General features: G+C 39.2%; 4 protein-coding genes across 4 annotated transcripts; 3 read left to right on the top strand and 1 right to left on the bottom strand.

Moving 5' to 3' along the window:
* Window positions 1-873: 873 nt before the first annotated feature.
* Window positions 874-7999, bottom strand: LOC131795326 (solute carrier family 25 member 3-like). Its single transcript, XM_059112906.2, has 8 exons — window positions 7778-7999; window positions 5736-5863; window positions 4819-4998; window positions 3776-3957; window positions 3183-3299; window positions 2151-2206; window positions 1609-1719; window positions 874-1304 (listed from the first exon to the last, which is right to left on the bottom strand). Exons 1-8 carry the CDS (start codon window positions 7902-7904, stop codon window positions 1135-1137), a joined length of 1071 nt encoding a protein of 356 aa, XP_058968889.2. The 5' UTR covers window positions 7905-7999; the 3' UTR covers window positions 874-1134.
* A 1816-nt stretch (window positions 8000-9815) lies between these two features.
* On the top strand, window positions 9816-15413 carry LOC131795346 (uncharacterized). The gene is made up of 4 exons (XM_059112925.2): window positions 9816-10172; window positions 11697-11765; window positions 12329-12588; window positions 13404-15413. Exons 1-4 carry the CDS (start codon window positions 10169-10171, stop codon window positions 13500-13502), a joined length of 432 nt encoding a protein of 143 aa, XP_058968908.2. The 5' UTR covers window positions 9816-10168; the 3' UTR covers window positions 13503-15413.
* A 487-nt stretch (window positions 15414-15900) lies between these two features.
* LOC131795302 (uncharacterized) lies at window positions 15901-18787 on the top strand. The gene is made up of 5 exons (XM_059112875.2): window positions 15901-16305; window positions 16943-17032; window positions 17371-17532; window positions 18061-18329; window positions 18659-18787. The coding sequence occupies exons 1-5, from the start codon at window positions 16296-16298 to the stop codon at window positions 18683-18685; spliced, it is 558 nt and encodes a 185-aa protein (XP_058968858.2). The 5' UTR covers window positions 15901-16295; the 3' UTR covers window positions 18686-18787.
* Window positions 18788-19455: 668 nt separating this feature from the next.
* On the top strand, window positions 19456-21810 carry LOC131795301 (E3 ubiquitin-protein ligase TRIM71-like). Its single transcript, XM_059112873.2, has 2 exons — window positions 19456-21036; window positions 21576-21810. Exon 1 carries the CDS (start codon window positions 19563-19565, stop codon window positions 21033-21035), a length of 1473 nt encoding a protein of 490 aa, XP_058968856.2. The 5' UTR covers window positions 19456-19562; the 3' UTR covers window position 21036; window positions 21576-21810.
* The last annotated feature ends 2010 nt before the right edge of the window (window positions 21811-23820 follow it).

Raw genomic sequence — 23820 nt, 5'->3', positions numbered from 1 at the left:
TTCGACAAGATCTATGGCCATCCATTATACAAACTCAATCCAAGACGACTAAGACATTTCCTGGTGTCTGCAGCTCTTCTCAAATTAAAATACATGGTAAGAACCGTTTAAGGAAAAACACATATACTCTATCTCGTTGACTACGGATAAAACTTCCAGCCTCAGTCTACGCTTTGCGTATTTTACGTTTGTGTAGGTTACTTATGTATCGCAGAAGTTCAGTCTTTATATTACAATAGTTATTATTTCTCTTTTTTAATACAAAATAACCTAATAGTTTATCTCAATTTACCACCTGTCCTTCGTGGAAGAGAGTGAATCTTCCTTCTTAGGAAAAAACGACAAGCGTGTGGATTTCACCGCAATTTGCGAAACTTCCTGAAGAGAAAAGAACTTTTATTTTCCACATAAAAATTAACCCATCAGTTTGTAATGAACTGTGCTTTAAACACTAAAGTTGGACAAAAAATTCGGTATGCAGGAGGACACTGCTCGACTCTCATATTCCCGCTACATTAGTTAGCATTAAGGTTAGCTCGTACTTATCAAAGCTTAAACTTCGCCGCACACGCTCGCTCCCCTAAATCGCATATCTCTCGCTTTCAGTGATGTGTCGAGAATCAAATGGTACTGCACTGAGAGTTTCCCTTCGAGGTCACGTCGCTATGTGATTGGTCAAGAAAACCATGCGCCATAATCTCGCCCAATCAGATACAAAGCTGGAACCAAACGCGACTTGGTCAACCGCGTTTTCCCGCGCAAACTACCGTTTCGATCTCTCATTGGTTCCTTAGGACGGTTACTGTTTTACGATACTCACTCGAGAAGCGCTGTAAACAGAAAATAAACTACTCGCAATTTGACTAGAGCGAACCAAGTTGTAAAATAAGCTTTATTGTCAAGTCCAGCTGACTGGTGATACAAACAAGAGTACAGCTATTGATTTTTTTTTCGTGCAAACACCACTTCTCAGGCATTACTCAACTTGTTTCACATGCAATGATTTACGTAGTCCACGTGATTATCACAGTATACTTATCCAGTCAATTCTCTCCATTAAATACATGCACTTTTGTTTTAATCCTGAGTTGCATTCACACATTTTTTGGCCAGGCACAGAAAAATGATTTCCATTTAAGCAGCTTGCTGCTTCAAGAGTCGTTTCTTCTTCAAGCTCTCGGGCTCCTCAGGTGGTGGGGGACGCGGAAGACGGAAGAACACTTTCACTGAATCGTAGATGAACCACTGCAGAGCCGTCAGAGTACCGATCATGATGATACGTGGGCCGAGACCCTTCCACAGACCTGTGGCAACAAAAAAAAATTGCAACAAAAATTACATCAATATTCTTTTTCATAAGGAAATTAAATCGCGACTTCATTGGTTCTGCTACACACCACTCCATGGTTGGTCGAGAAAACTCTCGTCCCCCTCCTCTTGACCAATCACAAGCCAAACCAAAACTTGTTCAATCACGCTTTCCCGCGCTTAAGCTATTTACTCTCAGTCTCTGAGTTCTTATTGGCTACTTGAGATATTTTTCTATGTTCTGATTGGCTTTTTCGATTATTTTGGTTTTGGCTTAACATTAGAAAAAGGAAATCGTACCTTTCATTCCCAGCTCACGCGCAGCTTGGATGGGTGTGCTTCCGACGTCATTGTTCAACTTGGACACCACAGTATCAGCAGGGTGAGACACGACCGCGCAGAATACACCAGCTAACGAAATAACAAGCCAGCATTATAAATACAAAACAAAAACAGCAAGGAACACACAATTACAAGTGCCTAGCAGTAACACTAAGTGAAAAGACAGAGGAACAAAGTTTAATGTCACGGCTTAGCGGGCATTTCTTGTCAGCAGCAAGTCTTACAAGAGCATTTTCATGTGGAACTATGCAAAAGCTGGGTTTTTAGAGTTCAAGAAGTGTTTTGGAAGTGTGCACTTTTCAGTCCAAAGTGATTTGCAGTGGTTTCAACCCCTCTGATCCGCCGGGTTAAATTCTCTCACCATTATCTCAGATGGACTCTAAATTCAGGGCATTGAAAAATGCCAGCCAAACATGTCCTCCCTCTACACAAGGAGAAGTATTTTGGCCACTGCAATTCACCTTTGCTACATGCTGCTGATTAATTAGTGGAAAACTTACCGATGTACCCAGCTGCAAAGGTAACAACCAGTTGTTCAGGTTTGGAGCACTCACTCCTAAACAGACAAAAAAAAGATTCTTGTTCAGTGGGAAGAATCTGATGCTGCATTTCCTCAAACTGGCACCTGGGCATATATTTACACTTTCTGCTAAAAAGAGGGGCACTTATTGGAAAGAGGGTGTTGAATCAAGAAGGGTGCTTATTTTTCACCTTTACCGATCCCACTATAGTTGAAGCTTAAAAGTAATAAATAAAATAATAAAAGAAACAAGTTTCCCTTTCATCACAACTATTTAAGAAAGTAAGGGGGGGTGCTCGTTTGACATTATGGACTAAGGGTCGAGCACTCATTTGTGGGAGGGCCCTTATTAGTGCATGGGTGCTTCTTCAAAGAAACACAGAATTCTTTACCAATGTTTATCAAATCTGTTTAGAAAAGTGGTGGCCTTTATGTTACCACACCATAGTATGGTTCAAGAAGTTTGGGCACCAGGCCCTAGCTGGGTCATTGTGCTGTTCTTGAGCAATTCACTCACACAATGCCTTTCTTCAATCAAGAACACCAGACTGCTGTATGGGAGGTGAAGGGTTCAAGCCCCAAACAAGACCAACACTCAGGGTCTTAAAATAACTGAGGAGAATGTGCTGCCTTTGCCACAACACCTGCAAATTGTTAGATATTCTAGTCTTCTAGGATAAGGACGACAAACTGTGGGCTCCATCTCCTGCATCCTCTTTGTAATGGTTAGCAGGTGATGTTAAAGAACCCACATACTTATCACAAAGAGCAAGGAATGTAGCTTTTGGTGTTGGGGTCTGGCCTTGTTATTGTTAATAAAGGCCGCCATTTAAACCAGCTTTGTAAATGAATTGGGCCAGCCTGTCTGAATGTCACAAATAAATAACCAATAATGCTTCAAAACTAGCCTCAGCAGTGCTATAAACCTGGCCTGGACAATTTAATCATGGAATGTCTGCGTAATGTTTATCCAAGAGTGCTGGTTACAAATCAAATTTTCAGCAAGGCTTACCTTGGCTTGGGTACAACATTTTTGTACAAAAATTCCACAGTGCGCTCAAAACAAGCGAACTTCATCATGGTGTATGGAATCTGCCTCATCCACAAAGGGGGGAGGCCTTTGTAAAAGCTAATGAAAAAAAAAATCAACATTGTAAGAACACTGTTTGTAATAACCTTCAACATTATTACTAAATCTGGCATTGTGGTACATTTTGTAGGCTACAATGGAGGATTTGGGCTATATCTATTTAACCCACTTGCAGTCTTGCATGATTGGTAGGACTATGTTGATGGCATTTTCTCAGTCTTTATTTTGTTACTGCCCTTCAAAGTGATAATAAAAGTAATACAGTTAAAGTTCTAATGCATAAATATGTTTCACATCCTTTTCAGAGCCATTCTGACCCTTGCTTGCACTAAAATGACTCAAGAGTCTGGGCCCAAAACATAGATATGCTACCAAGCATATACTCTGAAAGCAGTCTTGGCTTAGGTCTAATACTAAATTGAAAATTGCTCTATCATTACCATAAAACTTGCACGTGACAAAGTTCCCCATCTAAAACATCCCTCAGCAACATGCCATTACATGAATCTACCTACCCCCTAATTCCCTCCTCAGCCATCAGTTTAGGTGCTCCCTCTCGCAGGGTGTTGGCCCAGCCTGGCTGTGTCTGGATACGAACCTTCACAGCTTCCATTGGAGCCAAAGCAATGTCTGCAAAGAACTCTGCGCTAGCTGATGCAGCAAGGTACAGAGAGGTTCGGAAGAGGTATGAATTTTCCTGAGGCAGAAGGAATAAATTAAAAATGACTTTTGCACTATTTCTGGGAAACTCCTTCTTTTTTTTTTAGATATTTTTAAATATAAGGCAGCATCCTGACTTGATTTGCTCCCCCTAACAAGAAGTAAATGTTTTGATACCTTTCTTTTTGCAGTGAACATTACTAATCTTGCAACATAAGATTTAGATTAGAACTGTAGTTAGGAAGTAAGTTGTAACATGCAGCATACATCACACACTATCGAGTCTGTTTGGACAATTCTGGGATCCTGCACAAAAAATCTTTCAGAGTGCATGGAGTTACTTCTTGAGCTTTGACTTAATTTTCTTAGATTCAACACCCCAAGAGAAGACAGCCTAGAATCTCAATATTTTCTAACCAAAAATCGGTGTACCATATTTCCTCAAACAAGCCCCAGGTGCTTATTCAATTATTCTGCTAAAGGAGGAGCATACATCGGGAGAAGGGTGTTTATTAACCAACTATTTACCTGTACTGATTCACCCATGGTTGAAGCTCAAAAACTTATATACCACATATATCAAGTGGAAATAGAAACAGGTTTTCCTTGAACCCAATTTTTTAAAGAAAGAGAAGGAGGAAGGAGAAGGAGAAGGGGAACTGTTTGATTTAATGGCCCAGGGGGTTGGGCCAATATTTGGGGAAGGGTAATTCTTGGAGGGAATATCGTAACTTGCATGGAAATTTCATGTCTGTACACACCTCTCCAATCATGTTACTATAGAGAATCTTAAAAACTTTGAAAAAAGCCCAACTTAGAGGAAATACTAAACTTGGGGGAAAGCTCTTTCTTAGAGGAAATACAGTAACTCCCATGGAAATTGAAATTCTATACATACCTCTCCAATCATGTTACTGTAGAGAATCTTAAACACTTCATAAAAGCCGAACTTGCACAGCCCCTGCATAGAATATCCAATGGCTGTTGGAGCCCATCCCTTGGCCAGTCCTCGAGCGCCATCTTCCTTTATTGTTAGTTTGAAGCCATTTACAATGTTTTTATACTTAGCTGGGTCAACCTAATAAAAACATTAAAAATAAAAATATATATATTTTAGAAGACAAAAGACACATGATTAGGCCTTGAGCACCATGCTACATCTCTATCTTCCACAACATGTCAAGTTTCATCGGGTTCTGTCTGGAGGAAGATGCCAACATTTTGCAGTTTCCATTGAGCTTTATCTGGACTAAATTCTTCATCATTCAAATGAAGTAGAATATAGGATATGTTTTATATGCTGCGTGCTTCAATTTGTGTCAAACAATCAGATCCTTTTTTCCAAACAATAATTGTTGAAGCTGTAAAGCTTTTGGGGTCATTTCTTTAAAAATCCAATGCGCTAATACATTTACAAAAGCTTACAATTTGTCTAAAACCCAATATGTAAGGCCATCTTGAGAATGGTAAAATTAACTAAATTTCATGCAAATTACAGTATTTCAAGAGTTTAACTTTAAAATTGTTTTAGGTACAGAGTGAACTTGTTCATGTGACATGTTCCTGGCTAAGTCACCCATCTTCTAAACCCTTAAACTCCCAGAAGTGATTAACATTAAAATTCTCCCTAATATATCCATACACTATCTAACAAATGGGTAATGAGAATACTCAAACTTATCAGGTAGAAGTTGTCATCTTGATCTAACACCAAATTCTTATTACTAATTTAAAGAAAAATGTGTAGCAGCTGGAGGGGAGAATTAATAATCTGATCTTGGGAATTAAAGGGTTAACCAATGCCTGAAAAGTTACCTGAATTCTGCATTTGACCAAATCAAGAGGCACAACAGCTGTATGTGTGATACCGCAACTAAGAATGCCACCAAATCCGCAATATGCATAGTATGTTGCACTTCCAAACTCGCAACTGTATGACTCACCTAGATGGATCAAGCAGAGAACATACAACTTATTTATGCATCTGATTTCTCCTTTCAATGTCACCCCTGAATCTAGCATTAAGGTTGCGAGAATAAAGGAAATGATCATCCACTAAAGAAGCTCTTAATTATCAAAAAAAATTCATCCTTGGTAGCAGCTTAAGAACTGTATAGAGAACAGTATACAGGGCGTGAAATTGCACCTAATGCAGGTGCCAATGCAACTAAATTTTTCATTTTGGTGACCATATCCTCAAAAGTAGTCACCAAATTGCATAGAATGCTTCATGATAACCACACCTAGAGAAATAGTGAATTAAAAAGATTTGCAAAGATAAATCCGTGGCAAACTTCCTCATTAAGTTTGTTTCCACAATGCGGCACATGCATCTCGATCGATGACTAGACGCCATCTTGGATTTAGTTGAGCTTTAATGTTGTATATCATCCATCCTAGTGTCCACTTTGTAGAACTTAATTTTGAAGGGTCTATCTAGAATAATGACAGTGTAAAAAAATAGGGTTTCATTTATCTTTAAACTATTTTTGAATTGGCTACCACTTTGAAAAATTTAGGAGTCAAGTGGCTATCAGAAAAAAAAAATCAATTTCACGCCCTGGTATACAGGAAGAATATACATTAAGATGTTCAGGTGTAAAGGATTAATGTATACAAGATAATAACTAATCAGCCCAGATGAACAGATCTGAAAAAATATACACTTCACTTGGCAGTATTTTCTCAATCAGAAGGAATGTGTTTTTGTCTGAGAGTCTCAGGAGTTTTTGTAGAGGACTTAGTCAAACATTTTTATAGAGATGCTCAAAACCTCTGAAGGCATTCCTGAGAATTCCAGTACAACCTTTCCTAAAATATTCTGCTTTTTAAAATCTACAGTTTGGAGAAGGTACAGTTTTTCTCATAATATTTGCTTAATCTACTTTAAATATCAGAAAAGTGTCAGTTAAAGTTTTCATAATGCAAGTTTTTTGGTTCAGTTAAAGAAACTGGACAACTGGCATCAGACCTGGAAGTAAGGAAGATATTTTCAAACAACAGGTGTAAGAACTGGTGAGTATTAAATAATACACAAGGTTCCACAATAATTGATCGATCTCTTAGTTTTTTTTGTCTAGTTTTGTTCCCCCTTAATATCAACCAGAGAAACATCTTGCATGTTTTTACACCTAATTCAAACAATACCATAGAAAAGGGCCAAAAGGTTGCATGTGAATAAATCACAATTTGGAGATAATAGAGCTGACGATATATGAAAAAAAAAATCACAAATTGGAATTTCGCAAGGAGAAATTGTAAGTTAACAAGTTAACTTAAACGCACACAAAGTTGCACAAAGTAAGGCGTAATTTGCAGTTATCCAGGCCACATACAAACGCCATGCTGAAGGTAAAGTCTATGTGTAATATCACATAACTGGCAAATGAACTCAAGTAGATGAACTACGTCAAACCTGTTCGGACGTAACCTTTCCTATTGCTTGCGTAATGTTGTAATGTACAAATATAATTCAATTTAAACATACATACACTCACGAGCAGAAGTTCGTCATTTTTTGGTAGAACATTTTGAAGTTGATTTTTAACTGGACTGTTGCCCAAGACTGGCCAGAATATTATCACAATATTCAGAACAATGGGTTAAATATTAAAATACTACATCAATGAACTTCATATATATTCACTGAGAGCTGTGATCGCTCAAGCTTAATATCTAACCGAGTGATTTAAAAACTCCTAAAACACACAGACATTTACACGCTCAGTTACAACTCAGTTTCTGCAAAGTATATCAAACAGGTAAGAAATGGTATAAAATCTAAAGTGAAAGAAGTGCAAGAGAAATCGTGAACCACACACAAGATCTTAAATCAGAAAAGCCGGCTTCGAACGTACCGGTATTAGGCGCCGCCATGATTCTGCTTCGCCTAGTCACCGGAGTTGTTTCTGGTGAGCATTGTGCTACGCTGAACGGGTTCGACAATGGACTGTTCTTTGCTGTTTCAGAAAATCTGGAGAACATTTTGTCCTTTTCTGGCAATAACTGCACAAGTCAGTTAGTATTCCGCTTCGTGAATCACGAGGTTCTTCACCCTCGTTCGAATTCCACGTTAAAGAGGAAGCCGAAGGGAACTATGGGAGATACGTAACATACGCTAATGTGTTGAGTGCACGCATAAATCAAGTTGGGGGTAGCCGCAAAGGTTTAAGTCTGCAGGCTTAGGTAGTGATGCGCGGAGGTCACCATACATCTGCTTGAACCAGTAGAAGTTGGATGTGGAGAGCTTTTCAAAATTTTTTTCCCATTCTTGCCGATGTACCAAATATTTGCACTTTCAACGGAGGGCTTAGAACAGGTTGAATTTTTGTAACCGAAAAAGCCGAGACTGCTGACCAAACGAAGCATTCAGCAAGAAAGTTCTTATTTTCAAAAGAATATAATCGTTCGTCTCATGATGTGGATCGCGACGTTTCCCCTGCATGCTGCGAGTCTTTTTTCAGGCGATGCGGTTCACTGAATACGCGTCATCTATATGCTATCAGTAAAGCTCAGCTGTGATTGGATCGTATTCCACGGCTGTGACTGGTGCATTTTCGGATCAGGTTCAGCTGCAGTCCGTTGCCACACGGCTCTCCTGATGATTGGGTTTTTGATCGTCGGCATCCAGGCTTCTGATATTTCAAATTCACTGTTCCTGTTAATATTTTTAGGGCGAAGTCTTACGTGAATTGCCTCTTTCACCCTGCGTGTGTTGAAATGGGGGTCACGATCAATATACTTTACTCCGCTCCAGAGCGGGCAATGTCCGGTTCTCATTATTATTATCGTATGCTCTTCGGCGGGAGCGTTTTTTTGCCTGCGGTGAAGTCTGAGGCCTAAAGCAACAAGAGCAAGGTCTGAGCGCCAGACCCCCAGCAGCCTTTCTCCGTCTCGTCTCAAATCTTTCCGCGGGTAAAACTGCGCTAATAATGATAATGAAGGTCTATTCGCATAATATTCAACGTGAAATAAAATCGTTACCAGGTTGAATCGTAACAAGAAGCCTTCTCCAATGAAGAGGAGCATTTAACGGCAAGGGCGTGAGTAGCAAGTGGGTCATCATTGTAGTCTTACAGCGAGTTTACCCATGCTGTTTTGCAGTTAACTGCTGAACAGGCGGTGATAGGCGAGGATAAATTGGCACGAAGAGCGAGTCACGTGCTCTCCTGCTGCGCTTCCCGCCGCTCGCCTGAAAAAAGCCTGAAATGACATTCATTCTGTACAATAACCTTACGAAGTATGAATTTCATTAGATTGAACGAGAATGTTAATTTACTACTTTGCGTGGTGTAGGAAAAGAAAACGCCGAAGGGTGTGCAAGGTCTCGGGTAAAAAACAAAAATAAAACGAACACAAATCTCAAACGATCTTAAACCAATATTTTTCGGAGTCGGAGATATTGATACGATTTTTCGGTTTACAAGCACTTTTATTTAATTAAAATGTTGGCTGAAGTCAAATTTCGAGGGGATGGCAGGTGTGAAAACTTTTTGCAATCATTTATTGTGTTTGTTTAAGGAGAGGCATTAATCGACCTCAAGTCCGACAATTTAAAAATATTGCATGTCACATAAAAGTGGGAATGAAAAAGACACGAAAGAAAAAGAAGACTTTGAATTGGACTGAAGCACATGAATAGAGGCTCTGTGTGCCGATCATGCGTTTACTGCATATTCAATTCTATACACCAAAACGTAGTGTCATTTCCAGAACAGCATAAATTTCCATCAGATCGAGAAATGCATATGCATGTACTTCCAACACATTAAGATGACTGACAGCTTTAGAATGTCATGAAACCTTTGTAATTGGTTTATTTTTAGACGTAGAAATAAAAACGACGAATTGCATATGCACAATAAAATTAACGCGAGAAGTATTGGACCACGGCTTTGGACGTTAAGTTCAAAGAGCTTTGTACCTTCCTGCAAAATTTCTAAGAACATAAATTTACTGACAGGGTGAGAGCGTCATTCTAAACCCTCTGGCAATTAGCGGAAAGTGTCAAAAATTGCGTAAACGGAAACGGTAAAGTAGTCAAGGACTGAATAACAGGTGTTTGTGGTACAGAAGTAATGAGAGAAAACAGCCACTTACAAACAAGCGAACTGTAGTTGGCTGCAAAGTTAATGTACATTTTGGGCTTAAAGACGTCCCCTAAAGACGACCAAAATTTGAGCGCCGTAGACTTTTCGCAACGAAGATTGAGGATTCCATCTCAAGTATAGCCCAAGTCAAATTCAGACATGTGTGAGTAAATTTTAAGTTAAATTTGTTCAAAGATCGTCCTCTTTGAGTCAATATGTAGCGGGTAGTAGAACATGGTTTAGAAGCCATCTGGAGAGAAAACAGTTACAAATCTCGATTACGTCGCAAAAAAATTGGAATCTTGCTTCTTACTTTAGAGACAAATTCACAATTCGGAGCAAGTTGTTTCTCCTACAAGAATTTAAACAAAAACAAGCCATTTTGTTTAAAGAGCCTGCGATACGCCATTTTGGAAAACATGATGTCAACTGGTTGCCAGTGAGTGATCTTCAATAATAGCGGCAAAAGCAACTACGTTTAGCTGTACTAAAATGTTATATAAAATGAAGAAGAAAAATATAAATTTTGGAATACTGCGCAATTATTAGATGAGGTTGAGCAGGATATCATGAAATATCAATGTCAGGGTCTGAGTTATCAACTGTAGCCGAAGACTGAGGCTGATAACACAGATAAGAGGTATGATAATTTACGATATCATGCCACAACCGAATTTAATAGTTGTTTTATTATACAATTTTTAACAATCTGCAAAACTGAAGAGCCTTCTATCTGAGTTTGCAAAAGTTTGAGAAATCTTAAGTGTAAGGGGCTTGAAGACTAGGTAGACTTTGAACCCAGTATCGGCAATACCTGCTGCAGATATTGGGTTATCATGTCAACTTCACGCGCTATGTATATTGACTAAATGCTCGACCAATCAGAATTTTCATGGTAAGTGTAATGTAAAATAAAGAAATTTACTGGTTACCCGAAAAAACTCCCCGAGGGTCAAACTGGCAGGTGACCACATTGAATTAAGAGGGTCTAAATGGAATTACTCGATAGCCGTTAAACGGTCAAACATTAAGCCGATAGGCGTAAAAATTGACAAATTTTAACCGTTCGTCGTAAAAAGAATGTAACAGTTAAAAAAATGTCTGGTGATCACAATGGAGATATATCAACCGTTAGCCGTAAATAAGCCGTCACCTCTTTCAATTTAAATATTTACGGTTAATGGTAATGTTATGGTTAATTAACCATTTCGACGAACTACCCTACAGCGATGTCAAGTGTAGACCAGTTCATATGATTGCGCCGTATAAAAAGAAGGTGAAAGCTGATTTACTTTTTGCAATTGCATTTCATTTTTCCTTGACATTTGAACTGCTCACAGGTTGTACGAGGGCAAGTGTGATCCAGAAGAGAGGCCCTAAACACCCTAACGTGAATATGCATATTCTCCATACTGTTCTCTATACATTTTGCAAGGTGCTGACAAGGAGAATTTGCCTAACAATCAAGAGCTTCTTTAGTTGGTGATCAGTTCCTTTATTCTCCTGACCTTAATGTATGATTCAGCAGCGACGCTGTAAGGAGAAATTGGACGGTAGTTTCTCTCAGGGATTAAAGGGCGTTTTCGTATAAAGGGTGGAATAGATTCATTTAATACTGTATTTATTTCATTCGCAACCATTTTTGATAACTCTTTAATTTGAGCTGTGTTTAATTTGCTGCTTCTAGGTCATGATAAATGTCATTTCTTTGTAGCTGCCTTCGTCTGCACCATTTACATAACGTGTACTGATCATGGTGAGTCATATTAGAGCTTAACTCTCGAACCCAGATCCTACTGAGTAACCGCTACTGAAATGTAGTATTTTACCACCGCTCAGCTGTGGAAGGTCTGGGTACAACACTGATAAGAACTACAAGCCGCTTTTCAACCATTCAAGTTGTCCGAACCAAATAGAGCATAGTAATTTCGATGGCTAATCAGACCAAAGGTTAACACACCACTCGGGAGCCGGTAGTGAGAACTGAATCAATTGAAGTAATGCCGAGGGCACTATAAAACGCGAGTAACCCGGATGAACAAAGTGCCTGAAACGCGGGAAAACGCGTGGGATCAATGCACGATTGGTTTAAATTTTTTGTCAGGAGGATGGTGCAAGTTCTCTGGTCCAATCATAGAGCTAGAAGCGGAGGAAACAGATAAAATTCCCGGATTACTTTCGGCGCTCGTTGAAAACTGCTCTTTGGGGGAAGTTACATAGTAAATGATAGAAGGCTGACGCGAAGGCAGAACAACTTTAGAAGCTGATTTAAAAATATTAAAACTCTGCCTTTGTTCTGCTTTTTCTCGTCTATTTCAGGTGTGGAAGGCGATTGCGAACGTTCGGATGAATACATCGAACCCCAAAATTGCACGGGAATTGAGATCTTAACGCGTTCAGTATGGACAGGAATTCAGTGCTTGGACGAGTGTATCCGCCTTCCACACTGCGACAAATTCATTTTTAACGGGACAGAAAAGGAAAACTGTAAACTTTTGAGCACTGATGGCATACCCTCTGTTCCCGGTGTTCGAAACTTACGGAATATATCCGGCGCATGCTCACCAACGAGTATGAACGTGAGTAAATACTAGTTAGCATCGATTATACTTTTATTATACTTACAATAGGCCATTTTACAGTTGTGTACTTAGTTGCCAAGCCTTTGATTTGGAGTGAGGCTGAAGGTGACCTTGTTGTGATAGAGACCAGTATCTAGTTTGCATGATAACAAAGTAATTTGCATTTGAAAAGCAGCAAGGTTTGTATCATAACAGGGTCACCCTTAGCCTCATTCCTGTACAAAGGCTTGGCAACCAAGCACACAACTGTAAAATGGACTATTGTACAGTTTTAGCTTGTCGAATCAAAGGCTAAAGGAAACGAGGAAGAGCATTCTGGTAAGGCGGGGTGTTAGAGTACACTTTTATCAAGCGCCATGATTCCGAGTTCAGTGTTTTCCCACTCAATATTTTAAAAGAGGAGACCCAAGCACTGCTAAAAACGCCAAAACTTTTGACCAAAAAAAAAGGGTTGCAAAGATAGACAAAAAAACAAGACTTCTTCCAAACCCTTTAAAGCGTTATGAGGAGGAGAGAACCTGAGAGCGTGAGGTTGAAAATGTGTGCTGGCAAACCTTCAAGTAAGCTAAACGAAAAGCGCTGGCGGTGGAGAGGGAGAGGGGGGAGTGGTAAGCTGGGATAGACCTAGTCTCGTACTCAGACCTTTCACGGTCAAGCGGATTCAGTTACAATCACACGGTAGGATCTGGGTACGAGAAAAGGATGGATCAACATCTATCCTTGGAGTAGCAGCACTCCTTGTCGTTTAATGACAAAAAAAACTGGGATAGGCTGTGTTAGGATGGGCTTTAATTGTATTTCTTGGATTTCAGATTGTGAAAGATTTTCTTTTGGGAACCAAGTACTGCCCGTATCCACTATCTTGGAAGTCAAACGATCCAAGCTTAGGAAGTTCCTCGTCGATGAATTAACGTTTTAAGTAACAAACAAAAAACAAAATAAAGCAAATTTAATCTTAAACAGTGCAGCCGAGTATAGAGTGAAACTCAAACTTCTCATCAAGTTTCCTGCTTTCGAGAGGTGCCCACTGACTACAGGGAAATTTTAACGTAAATGTCAAAGTAGGATAAATAATGGTAATTGAACTGAGTGGAGTGCAATTTGCATAGGTAATCACATGATTTCGAGTGCAATTTGGAATAAATAAGCACGAGTAAATGTTTTTACAGATTAACAAAATTGCACGAGCCCGTAGGGCGAGTGCAATTTGTGTTCTTTGAAAAAATTAACAAGTGCTTATTTATTCCAAATTGCACGAGAAAAATCATGTGATTACGTGTTAATAATATACATGGAAAAATACGAGATGGCTTATCATAATTAAACATAAGTAAAGCGCGCGCATCAAGTGCAAAAAATAATTTATTCAAACCGTGCGTTCGGTCAAAACAACCGCGTAGGATCAAAACAATAATAGGCAATGATATCTTCACATCTTTAAGGTGCAAGAAAGTTCAAAGTCCGACTAAACAGTTCAAGGAATTGTTCAGTCTGTGTCCGAAGCACTTTCGATGAAATGGAATTGTAGTTTCCGAGGTTTAACAATGACTGTTTTTTAATTTCGGCGTTGGATCGCTCGAGCAAAGTGTTAAGCTGGGTCGGCTCGTAATTTTCGATTTCCTTGGCAATTCCCTTCTCTAAACACCACTTTTTCCAAACTGACAACCAAAAAGCAGTGCTCTTTATAGTGTTTTCGTTGTTTAAGCTGTTTTTCAGCTGCGGCGGCGAAAAAAAACCTACTTAAAACGCCAGCCATTGTTTCACTCGCAAATTTTCAAATTTGCAAACTTTGTCGCGACATCCAAGGCTCGCATTTGATTGGTTATCTGTGAGTTTCTTTGATTATTGACCAATCACAATGTCTGATTTGTTTCTGTCTTTGCACTGAATTAACCCTCTTCTGCACTGAATTAACTCTCTTCTGCACTGAATTACCTGAAAACTGCATTTATCTTAACCAATCAGAACTGAGTAATTTTTCCATGTATATTAGTAGGGCTGAAATCATACGCGTGATTTCAAAATTGAACGAGCGCGCAGCGCGAGTTCAATTTGAAATCACAAGTATGATTTCAGACCAAAATTGCACAACACGAGGTTCAATTACCACTTTATTACATCCATTTTGAAATCGCCCAAATACAGGACTTGGTCAGTTCAAATATTTTATTACTACAATACTGAGCCAGTTTGAAATTAAATTCATCCATTTTTTGGGAGGAAAAAATAAGAGTTTTGGAAACAAAAGTTGCAAAATTTGCCACATGATACTTCATGTCTTTCATCTTCCTGCAATTTGATCGGTTACTTTAAACAAGCCTTGAAGTCTGATTGGTTGTTTTGTTTTTAGTGTAGCCTCCTCATTGGCTGGAAAAAAGATGCGATTTAAAGCAAAAAATGGTGCAATTCGTGAATAAATCGCACCAATTAGAGCCAATCAGATTACAGGGACCACCAGTGATTTCAAAATAGGTGTAATAAAGTATGTAAATATCTCCGCTAGGGTAGAGTATCACTCGCTGGAACAGATGAAAAATGTCATGATATATAAAGATTAAACAAAGGTTCATTAGAACAAATTGGAAAAGTGTTGATGTTTAAATTTTCCTCCGTGTACCTTTTTAGGATATAACTCAAATGGTTGCCGCTCAACAGTATTTATTGTTTTTGCTGCTCATAGCTGTCCTGAAAGGGATGATGCCAATCTCGTACTCGTACCCAGATTCCACCTTGTAACCAAAATGTAACCGCTTGGTAGTGGAAAGTCTGGGTACGAGACTAGGATAACGCAGATTATGGCAGCAAAAATGAAACGTCATATGGCTTCTTTGACCCTTTACCGACCCCCACGATTTGATTGTTAATTCCCCCCTCTAACTGCTGCACGTTTCCTTATAAATTGGTTACAAGAATTTGGTGTTAGATCAAACTAACAACTTCTGCCTGATAAGTTTGAGTATTCTCGTCATTAAGGGGTTAATGGTGGAGATAAAATTCTTGTTTTCAGAAATATGCCTCTCCTTTGAAATGCCTTGCGACGTTAATGGTGGAGCCGAAAGATCACCATCCGGATTTAGATCGACTATTTCATCTCCTTGCCCTTTGCGCTGGGCGCGCAAAAACATGTGCAAAAATGAAGCGTTCTTACAAAAAGTCATCGCTGAGTGATGAGCGGCAGCTAACATTAAATTTACTGATGTGCTATTCCTTAAATGTCTATTAGTGCAATTATTTTCTGAGACCACCGTGAGAGGAAAAAAATTTTTAATAACCTTGAGACAACATATGCTCTTTTGATGAGCATCTATGTTCTCTGAGCAAATACGAAGAATTTCTTTCCCAAACAGGAATGACATTTCAAATTATTATTTGCCAAATTGTTCTTAACTTTTAACACGTGCATCACACTATAGATCTTTTTTCGGAGTTTTCTGCGCTATAAAAGCAATTACTTAACTCGATATTTACACAAAGGTGAACGCTTTTATGGCTCGTTGTATTAGCAGCTGCTGAAGACCACTCTCAGCCAATCACCAAAAAACTGATAGTAACAAGCTTATCATCTTTTGAAAGAGTAAACGTCAGCTCTCTAAACAAAACTGAAAGAAAAATCTCCTTTCAACAAATACTGCATATCAAGCCCATATTTTGCCAAAACTAACGAGTTTGGAAAAATTCTCAACAGACTGGAATTTTATGCTGCAATGCACTCAGGTGAGTTTGTTCTGATTTGTCCGTGTTACTAAAGTGAATAACTGAATTTTTAAAATAAAATTTATCTTTTTGGAATTATGCCATAACATGCATAACCCCCAAAATAACGCAAGATAATGGAAGCCTTAAAGATTGAATGTAAAAACCTGACTAATGCCCCATTCACACCAAAGCTTAAACATGTTTAAAAGTTGTTTTGTTAAACACAGTTTAATTTTTTTTTTCTTCATAGAAACTATTTAGCCGAATATTTTTGACTTGAATGTAGCACATTGGAAATGCAAGTTAGCAAGTACTTGAATCCAATGGAAAATCAAGTTTTTCAGTTCTCTTATAATTTTCATTCAATGAAAACCAGTTTAACAAAACATGTTTTGCTGGTGTGAATGGGGTATAAGTTTAATAAATACAGTCATGTGCCACCGGAATCTCGGAGAAACAGGCTTGAAAGCTTAGATGAAGAGGTCTTCATGAGTTTCTTCCTTGACTGATCTTAAAATCTGATAGACTCGAGATAGAGACTCGAAAAGTAATACAGCGGCCACAAAAATTAATTACAAATTTATGACTATTTTCAGAGTCGAACCTAAAACATATTTATGCCCGCGAGCATAAATTCCCTATTGTTTTATTGTAGATTGTAGTCTTCTGCTTGACTGCCACTACTTGAAAACGCAAATCATCCTCGTCTGCCTTCTTCTGACTCTGAAACAAATCACAGCCATTGGTAAGCTACTCATCTTTGTCCAGATTTATCGCGGCCTGAACACAATGCCGAAGTAACTTATGAAATAACGAATTTATGAGGGAGTTTAGACTTTGTCGGAAATATCAGCATTAGGAATTGATATCTTTTTCTGACGGGAAATTGTAGTTATCGCGCTCATTTGATCCGTAATCGTTTTCTGCCCAAGATAACCACGTCCTAGATTTCGCACCAATTTTCGCCTGCAGAGAGAAACCGATGTGGTTCGTAAGAAGAAGCAACATGGCTTCACGGATTTTACCGCGATATAGCTGGTTGAGTTTCCTTACTCAAGGTTTTTCACAAATATCTTGTTGCAGACTGTTCGTACTCTGCAGTCCTGAAAGGCGATTCCTGTTTCGAGCCCGGTGACCATGTGACAGAAGAGGGATGCAGACAACTTAGCGAAGAGTGTTGTGTTCATAAAAAAAACAAAGTAAAATTTAAATGCCTCAGAACCAAAGAAAAACAGCCCCATAAAGGTAACTATGGAACAAGCTAGTTGGAAAGGCCATTACCCTGCCATCAACTGAAGGAAAATGAGTATTGATTAAAGATTCCCCCGCGAATCATCTACCCGTGGTAGATGATTTAAATTCTATGTCAGTATTGAACTCTGGACAATCGGTTCTAAAGGACTGACAACAAGTAGTAGATGATTTTAATTTGCAATGATAGTAGTCTAGTCACTGTGGTCTACCCTCTTCCACGCTTTGTTGTGGGAATGAACCCGCCCGGGGTCAGCGGTTCAGCCCGTACATGGGAACCGAAAGGGAGAATTTAGGAACTGGGCAAAATTAAATATAGGAAGTGCCCTTATCCCATATGACTTTGGAAACCTTGAATTTAAACAGGCAAGAAGCAATCGAACTAAGTTAAAAAATACTGAATTTGGAATTTCGCGTGCGATTTAAAAGGGCAAATATACGAAATAGAGCATATGCCTGACCAATCACCAAATCGTTTTGAAAAAAATACCTTCGCTCCTTTAATATTTCTTCCTTTTTAAGGAGGCTGCAGCAAAGTTTCATTAGTAGAAAGAAGACCACTTATGAACAAGTTTTTGGAAGGTGACGTTCTTCTGGAGTTCAGGGTTGTCTCTGAACTCCATTGCTGGGACCACTGCATACGGTATAACTATTGTAAAGCATACAATTATCATCAGACCAGTGATCCGTCGTTAGAAAACTGTCAGTTGTTAAAAAGTGATATTGGTCTGTTAAAAGCCAGAGAGGGTCACACATATTACGTTATACCCAAGGAAAACAAGGATTTACAGGTGAGGGAGCAGTCATTATTTGTTACGGGGGGGAGGGGTCGGAAGATCTTTTGGTTTTCAGGGGGAACAGAGTGGGGATCAGTCATCGCTAACAGAGCATATAGGGAGACTAGGCCAATTTTCATTGCTACGGAGCCTTAGGGGGGATAGGGTAAATTTTAGTTTGATACGAACCAAATCCTCCTCTCCCCCCCCCCCCCAGGCAATGAATAACAACGTACCGTTCCCTAAGTTTACTTTTCAACCTTTTCACTGTTTCAGGATCGTAAAATAATCATGATTATGATTTTTCATCATATAAATCCTATAAGTTATATCTTATTTCTCAGAATTTGCTGGGAAGTACGTGTCGCTAAAGAATGCACCGAAATCCTCTCGAGATTCATACTGACAATGGACTTGACTGACGGATTGACAACATTAAGAGGACTTTAAGAAGTTAACGATGTGAAAACGCAACGCCTCTTTAAAGGGAAAGTTACGTGACATACATAGAAACGGCTGCGAAGGAGACTTCGATAAAGCGTGGAGCCTCAGGAACAAGCAAAAGATAACATGATTCGAGGAAGCTCGCCCAGACACGCATAAAGTCTTTCTCTCAGAATAATTATCAAAAGACCAACTTAAATCCAAACATCCATATTTTCCTCTACAGGTGATAAAGAGATTTTCTAGGATCAGTATCAGTGTCTGGGTAACGGCCCACCTACCCCTCCCTTAACCCAACATTCACCCCAGCTTGTTATCAGTTGACTGTTGTTGGGTTAGGGTAGGGGTAGGTGGGCAGTTGCCCAGATACTGATATTAATCCATTTTCTATACCACAATTAATAAAGAAATTGATTTTCATTTTCGTGCTTTAAAAAAGCTTTTTCTTCATATTGCATGACAACATGGTTAGTCGATCAAACAGACTGTCACGCTTTCTCAGGACGTGATTGAAGTAAATTTTCCAATTGCAAAAAAAAAATGCTATGATCTTCGAAGATAGCCTTGTTAAAGTAACTAATTAACCTTTTTGAGAGTCGTTTTCAGTATTCAGATTTATTATTAACTGGTTGCTCATTTGTTTATTTGATATAACCAGCTGTTCGTGATTAGCATATTACGTACAATTAAATATTCAAAACAACAATCAATTACACCACTGAAAAACCGAAACGTTTTATTCGTCAGACGTGTCTACATTAACTAAAGCAGTTTTCATTTTTCATCATTTTTAAATGATACAAAATGCCCGAAAGATCGCTGAAGAATTGGTTTAAGCTCGCCTTTCACTTGTTTGTGAGTGACCAGTGGGAAAAAGTCGAAGAAATCGTGCAGGATAATGATTCCACGTACAGATGGCTGAAGGAGCAGATCCTACGCGAGGTATGCAAAATTGAGGAAAACTCTTTCCGGAGTTTTCTCGGCTCCGCAGCGCTGAATATCCGCGACAGGTTGATCACCATAAAACACGTGAATCCAGGCGAAGAAATTTTCAGCAAGGTCAAATTTTGGCTGAACCAGCAGACGGGAAAATTTGTCTTAGAAGACAGTGACAACGCGACGGAAGACAGAGTGATAGGATGCAAGATCGCTTTGCTCGAGGCTTCGTTCATCTACCTCGATGAGAGCGAGATGGTCGCGAATTTCTTTCGCCATTTGCTGAATAAGCTGCGAGGTATCGCCGGGGTTAATTCAGCCATTGAAGAGAAAAACAACCCTACAATTTTGGCCCAGGTCAAAGTCATTGACGATGCAGCGAAGGAGTACGTAAGAAGTATTGGGCAAGAACTTGGGGATTGGCCCGTATTTGATATCTCCGCCGAGGCCCTGCCGAGCGAGAAACCCGATTACGAGCCCCCAGCGATTTGGTGCTTCGGTGATTATGGCATGGCTGATGGTCAGATGTGCTACCCAGAGAAAGTAGCCATTGATAAAGAGGGGCAGTTCCTTGTGTTGGAAGAGCACACGATCGGAATGGGAGGCGTAGTGACCATCCAACGTATCCAGCTCTTTAACGCTAAAGGAAAATTTTTGAAATGTCTATTGAAGCGAGGCGAAGGAAAGGTCAATGGTATGACAGATTTCTGTCTCACCAAAGACGGAAACATTCTTGTGGCAGACGAAGACGAAAACGGCCACGGAAGGATTCAGATATTCGATTACGAAGGCAACAGGCTTGTGCAAATCATTCCGGAGGTCCATGACCCAGAAGTCCATCCCCACTTCGCGAGCGTTGCTATTGATTCCAATGGTAACATTATTGCTGGTGATTCCTCAAGCTATAGGATCTACATCCTGAGCGCTGCTGAAGGAAAGACCCTCTGCAAGTTTGGAAAGTTTGGTCGTGAAGAAGGCGAATTTCAGGCCATCAATCATGTCAGCTGTGACGATTCCGGTAAGATCTACGTGTCCGATTCAGCGCTGCACAGAATCCAAGTTTTCAGTGGTGCCGGTGACTACCTGAGTTTATTTGGTCCAAAGGGTACTCACTTGCGCTTCTTGCTGTTTGATGCTGCGAGGGGCGAGGTGTATGGCTCGGATTACAGAAATCACAAGGTGAAAGTATTCTCCATGGCTGGGGAGCCGCAGAGAGAGCATGGGAAATATGGCACCGCCCTGCACGAGTGTTGGTTCCCGTTAGGACTGGCCCTGATGCCTGATGGGAGGATCGCGATAGCCGAGAGAGAGAACCACAGGATCACAGTGTTAAAAATTTAAGGTGAGCCAAAAGCTAAACGAATTCTCGATACAGAGCCCATCCTCGATTAATATCATATTTGTACTCCAAGAGAAACGGATTGATGGTATAAAACCTACCTAGTCATAAATCTTTTTGCAGCTTAAATATAGCCGAGTATTTTGTAGGAATTTTTAGCGGGTAACTAGTTTGATTCCCAAGGAAAGTGATGTTTTAAACGTCCTGCGCTTGCGCCGACTAAAGACGTTTGCTGTTTCGTCGTACTCAACAGTATTTAAGTGAATATATATCATGCGTGTCATCTGCTACATGAAAAGCTGCGAGTTTGATCTCTATTTCATATAGAGGAATGGATCAAAAGTTTTGCATTCAGAAAGCAACGTCATCATTGATCGGTTTGACAATCTCAAACAGTCCAAATCGAAGCGTTTTTTCTTTTTCTTCATCTCTGTAATTGCAACTTTAAATTGAAACAGTTTTTATCGAGAAAATTCCTAATACAGTGACAATTTTTTTTTACAAATTTGTTGCTTTATCATATAATCTTATTTTCCTTGCAGATGACGGTTGAAAAGTTGATGGTGGGATGATTAAGGAAGAAGAGGGAGGATTATTGAAAATCTGTGAAAAATTTCATTCAATAAAAAAAATGATTCGAATCATTCTCATTTTTACTAGGTCTTTCTCAAAGACAGGTTAAATAGTTAGCAAAATATATTGAGGAATTGAGTAGTCTAATTTCTCGTTTGTGCAGGTTTAAAAAATACACTCATCTGATTAAACTGGTGTTAAATTAGTGGAACTGTTGTCTTTGCTTTCTTATTTTTTTTGGTCATTTTCCCCAGTTCTTATAACTATGAAACAGATCAATGAAAAAATTGAAATTGAAAATTGAAACCAAGCGCTAATTACTCGACAGAGCCTACGGTTTGTCTACGAAGGGTGGGGGAGGAGGTGGGGGGGGGGGGGGTGATCAGAGCTGGCAATCCACCTTACCACAGGATGTCGATGGATGTTATCAGAGCGTAGTCTACGAACAGTTCTTCCTTTTAGGCGAAGACGTGCGTACTATTAAAAAAAAGTTAGAGAAAATGACAGTTGATGTTAGCGTGTCGCGCTGAATTATCGTGTCCCTCACTCCCATGGTAAAGCGCGACGTACTAACATCAATTATTTTTGGTGACTGACCTTTTTTCATTAGCACGACGGACTTGGCCAAAAGAAGGGACTACTCATAGTCTTATTTGAGAGTACCGGGATAGTTTCATACAACCGTTGTAAGAGGAACACGACGGAAAAGATTTAAATTCAGTTTTACTCGTCGAAGTGCATCATGGGGGAATATTACATACGCAGGAGCCTATTACTTGACATACGCCCCATAAAGGACTAATGCCCCATTCACACCAAAGCTTAAACATGTTTAAAAGTTGTTTTGTTAAACACAGTTTAATTTTTTTTTTCTTCATAGAAACTATTTAACCGAATATTTTTGACTTGAATGTAGCACATTGGAAATACAAGTTAGCTAGTACTTGAATCCAATGGAAAATCAAGTTTTTCAGTTCTCTGTTTATAATTTTCATTCAATGAAAACCAGTTTAACAAAACATGTTTTGCTGGTGTGAATGGGTTATAAGTTGACTCAGGTATTAGTTTTAAATTCATTTTTTTATCTTTCTGTAATTCAGAGTGGAACTTGATTTACAACATTTCTGAAAGTTTTTCAATGGACAAAAATTCTCAGAAAAGCAACCATACGACGAAAATCAAATAGACGCCGTGATCCGGTACCAGGATAATTGTTCACAGAATTTGTACCTTGATATCAACAGCTCAAAGACAAAAACCAATTATGAAATAGATTGCATCAAACTAACCTGTAGCGTTTTTTTTCTTTCTTTTTTTTTGTTCTATGGCTCCTCATTTCAAAGCGGTTTTATATCTGTATAAAAAAAATGCACGACCAGGAACCAATCAGAAAGTACATTCATTATCATTACTGAACAAAAGAGGGCGGGTGGCTTGTCTAATAACAGGAAGTCTATTGATTGTTTACTTATGACGAGAGGGCGTTGTCCCAATTTTCGAATAGCAATTACAAAGTTAAGAGCCTGAGAAAACATTTGAACTCAAAGCCAAATCACGTTTTATATGCAAAGTCCCATAAACCTGCAAAAAAATGTATTCTTTGGAGCGAACTTAGTTGACAACCCGGGAAATCGACCCACGCTGGTTTTAAGCAATACAAATGGAGCGTGTTACGTGACGGTAAATTCGCTTTCTTTGTAAAGAGCTTACTTATCATTCAAGCAGATCTAAGTGTTTCCGGAAAAATGATGAGGTTCATTTGTTACGCAATGCTCTTTGTAAAAATAGAATTCTGCTCACGTCGAGTGCGGTACTTCAAGCGTGAATCACATTTTCCGTCATACGTTGAAGAGTTTGAATACAATTCATAAAGGCAAAGCCCATTGCGGAAAAAAGGCTTCAGGTAAACTGTTCTTTCTTAGCATCGGTGCGCCTCTCCGAATTCCTAGTTTTAATTTTACTGTCGCTCGCTTATTCCTGGCTAAAATGATATGATGTCTTGAAATCAATATTTGCCTCACCGCAACGAACCGGAAGTGAAACACCACAAAAACACTCCACAGCACGAAAAGTCAATCAAACGATCCCAACTTAAAATCTAGGCGTTGTTCCAGATTTTGCCATGGATATTCGATCACGAGGTCCGCTTTATTTGTTAAGCCACTAAAAGGGAAGAAGAGTACGAAATATATCAAGGCTTGAATTCTCTCACTA

Source organism: Pocillopora verrucosa, chromosome 11 (assembly GCF_036669915.1).
Source record: "Pocillopora verrucosa isolate sample1 chromosome 11, ASM3666991v2, whole genome shotgun sequence".
NCBI classification, from domain to species: domain Eukaryota; kingdom Metazoa; phylum Cnidaria; class Anthozoa; order Scleractinia; family Pocilloporidae; genus Pocillopora; species Pocillopora verrucosa.
This window is presented reverse-complemented; position numbering and strand designations above follow the sequence as displayed.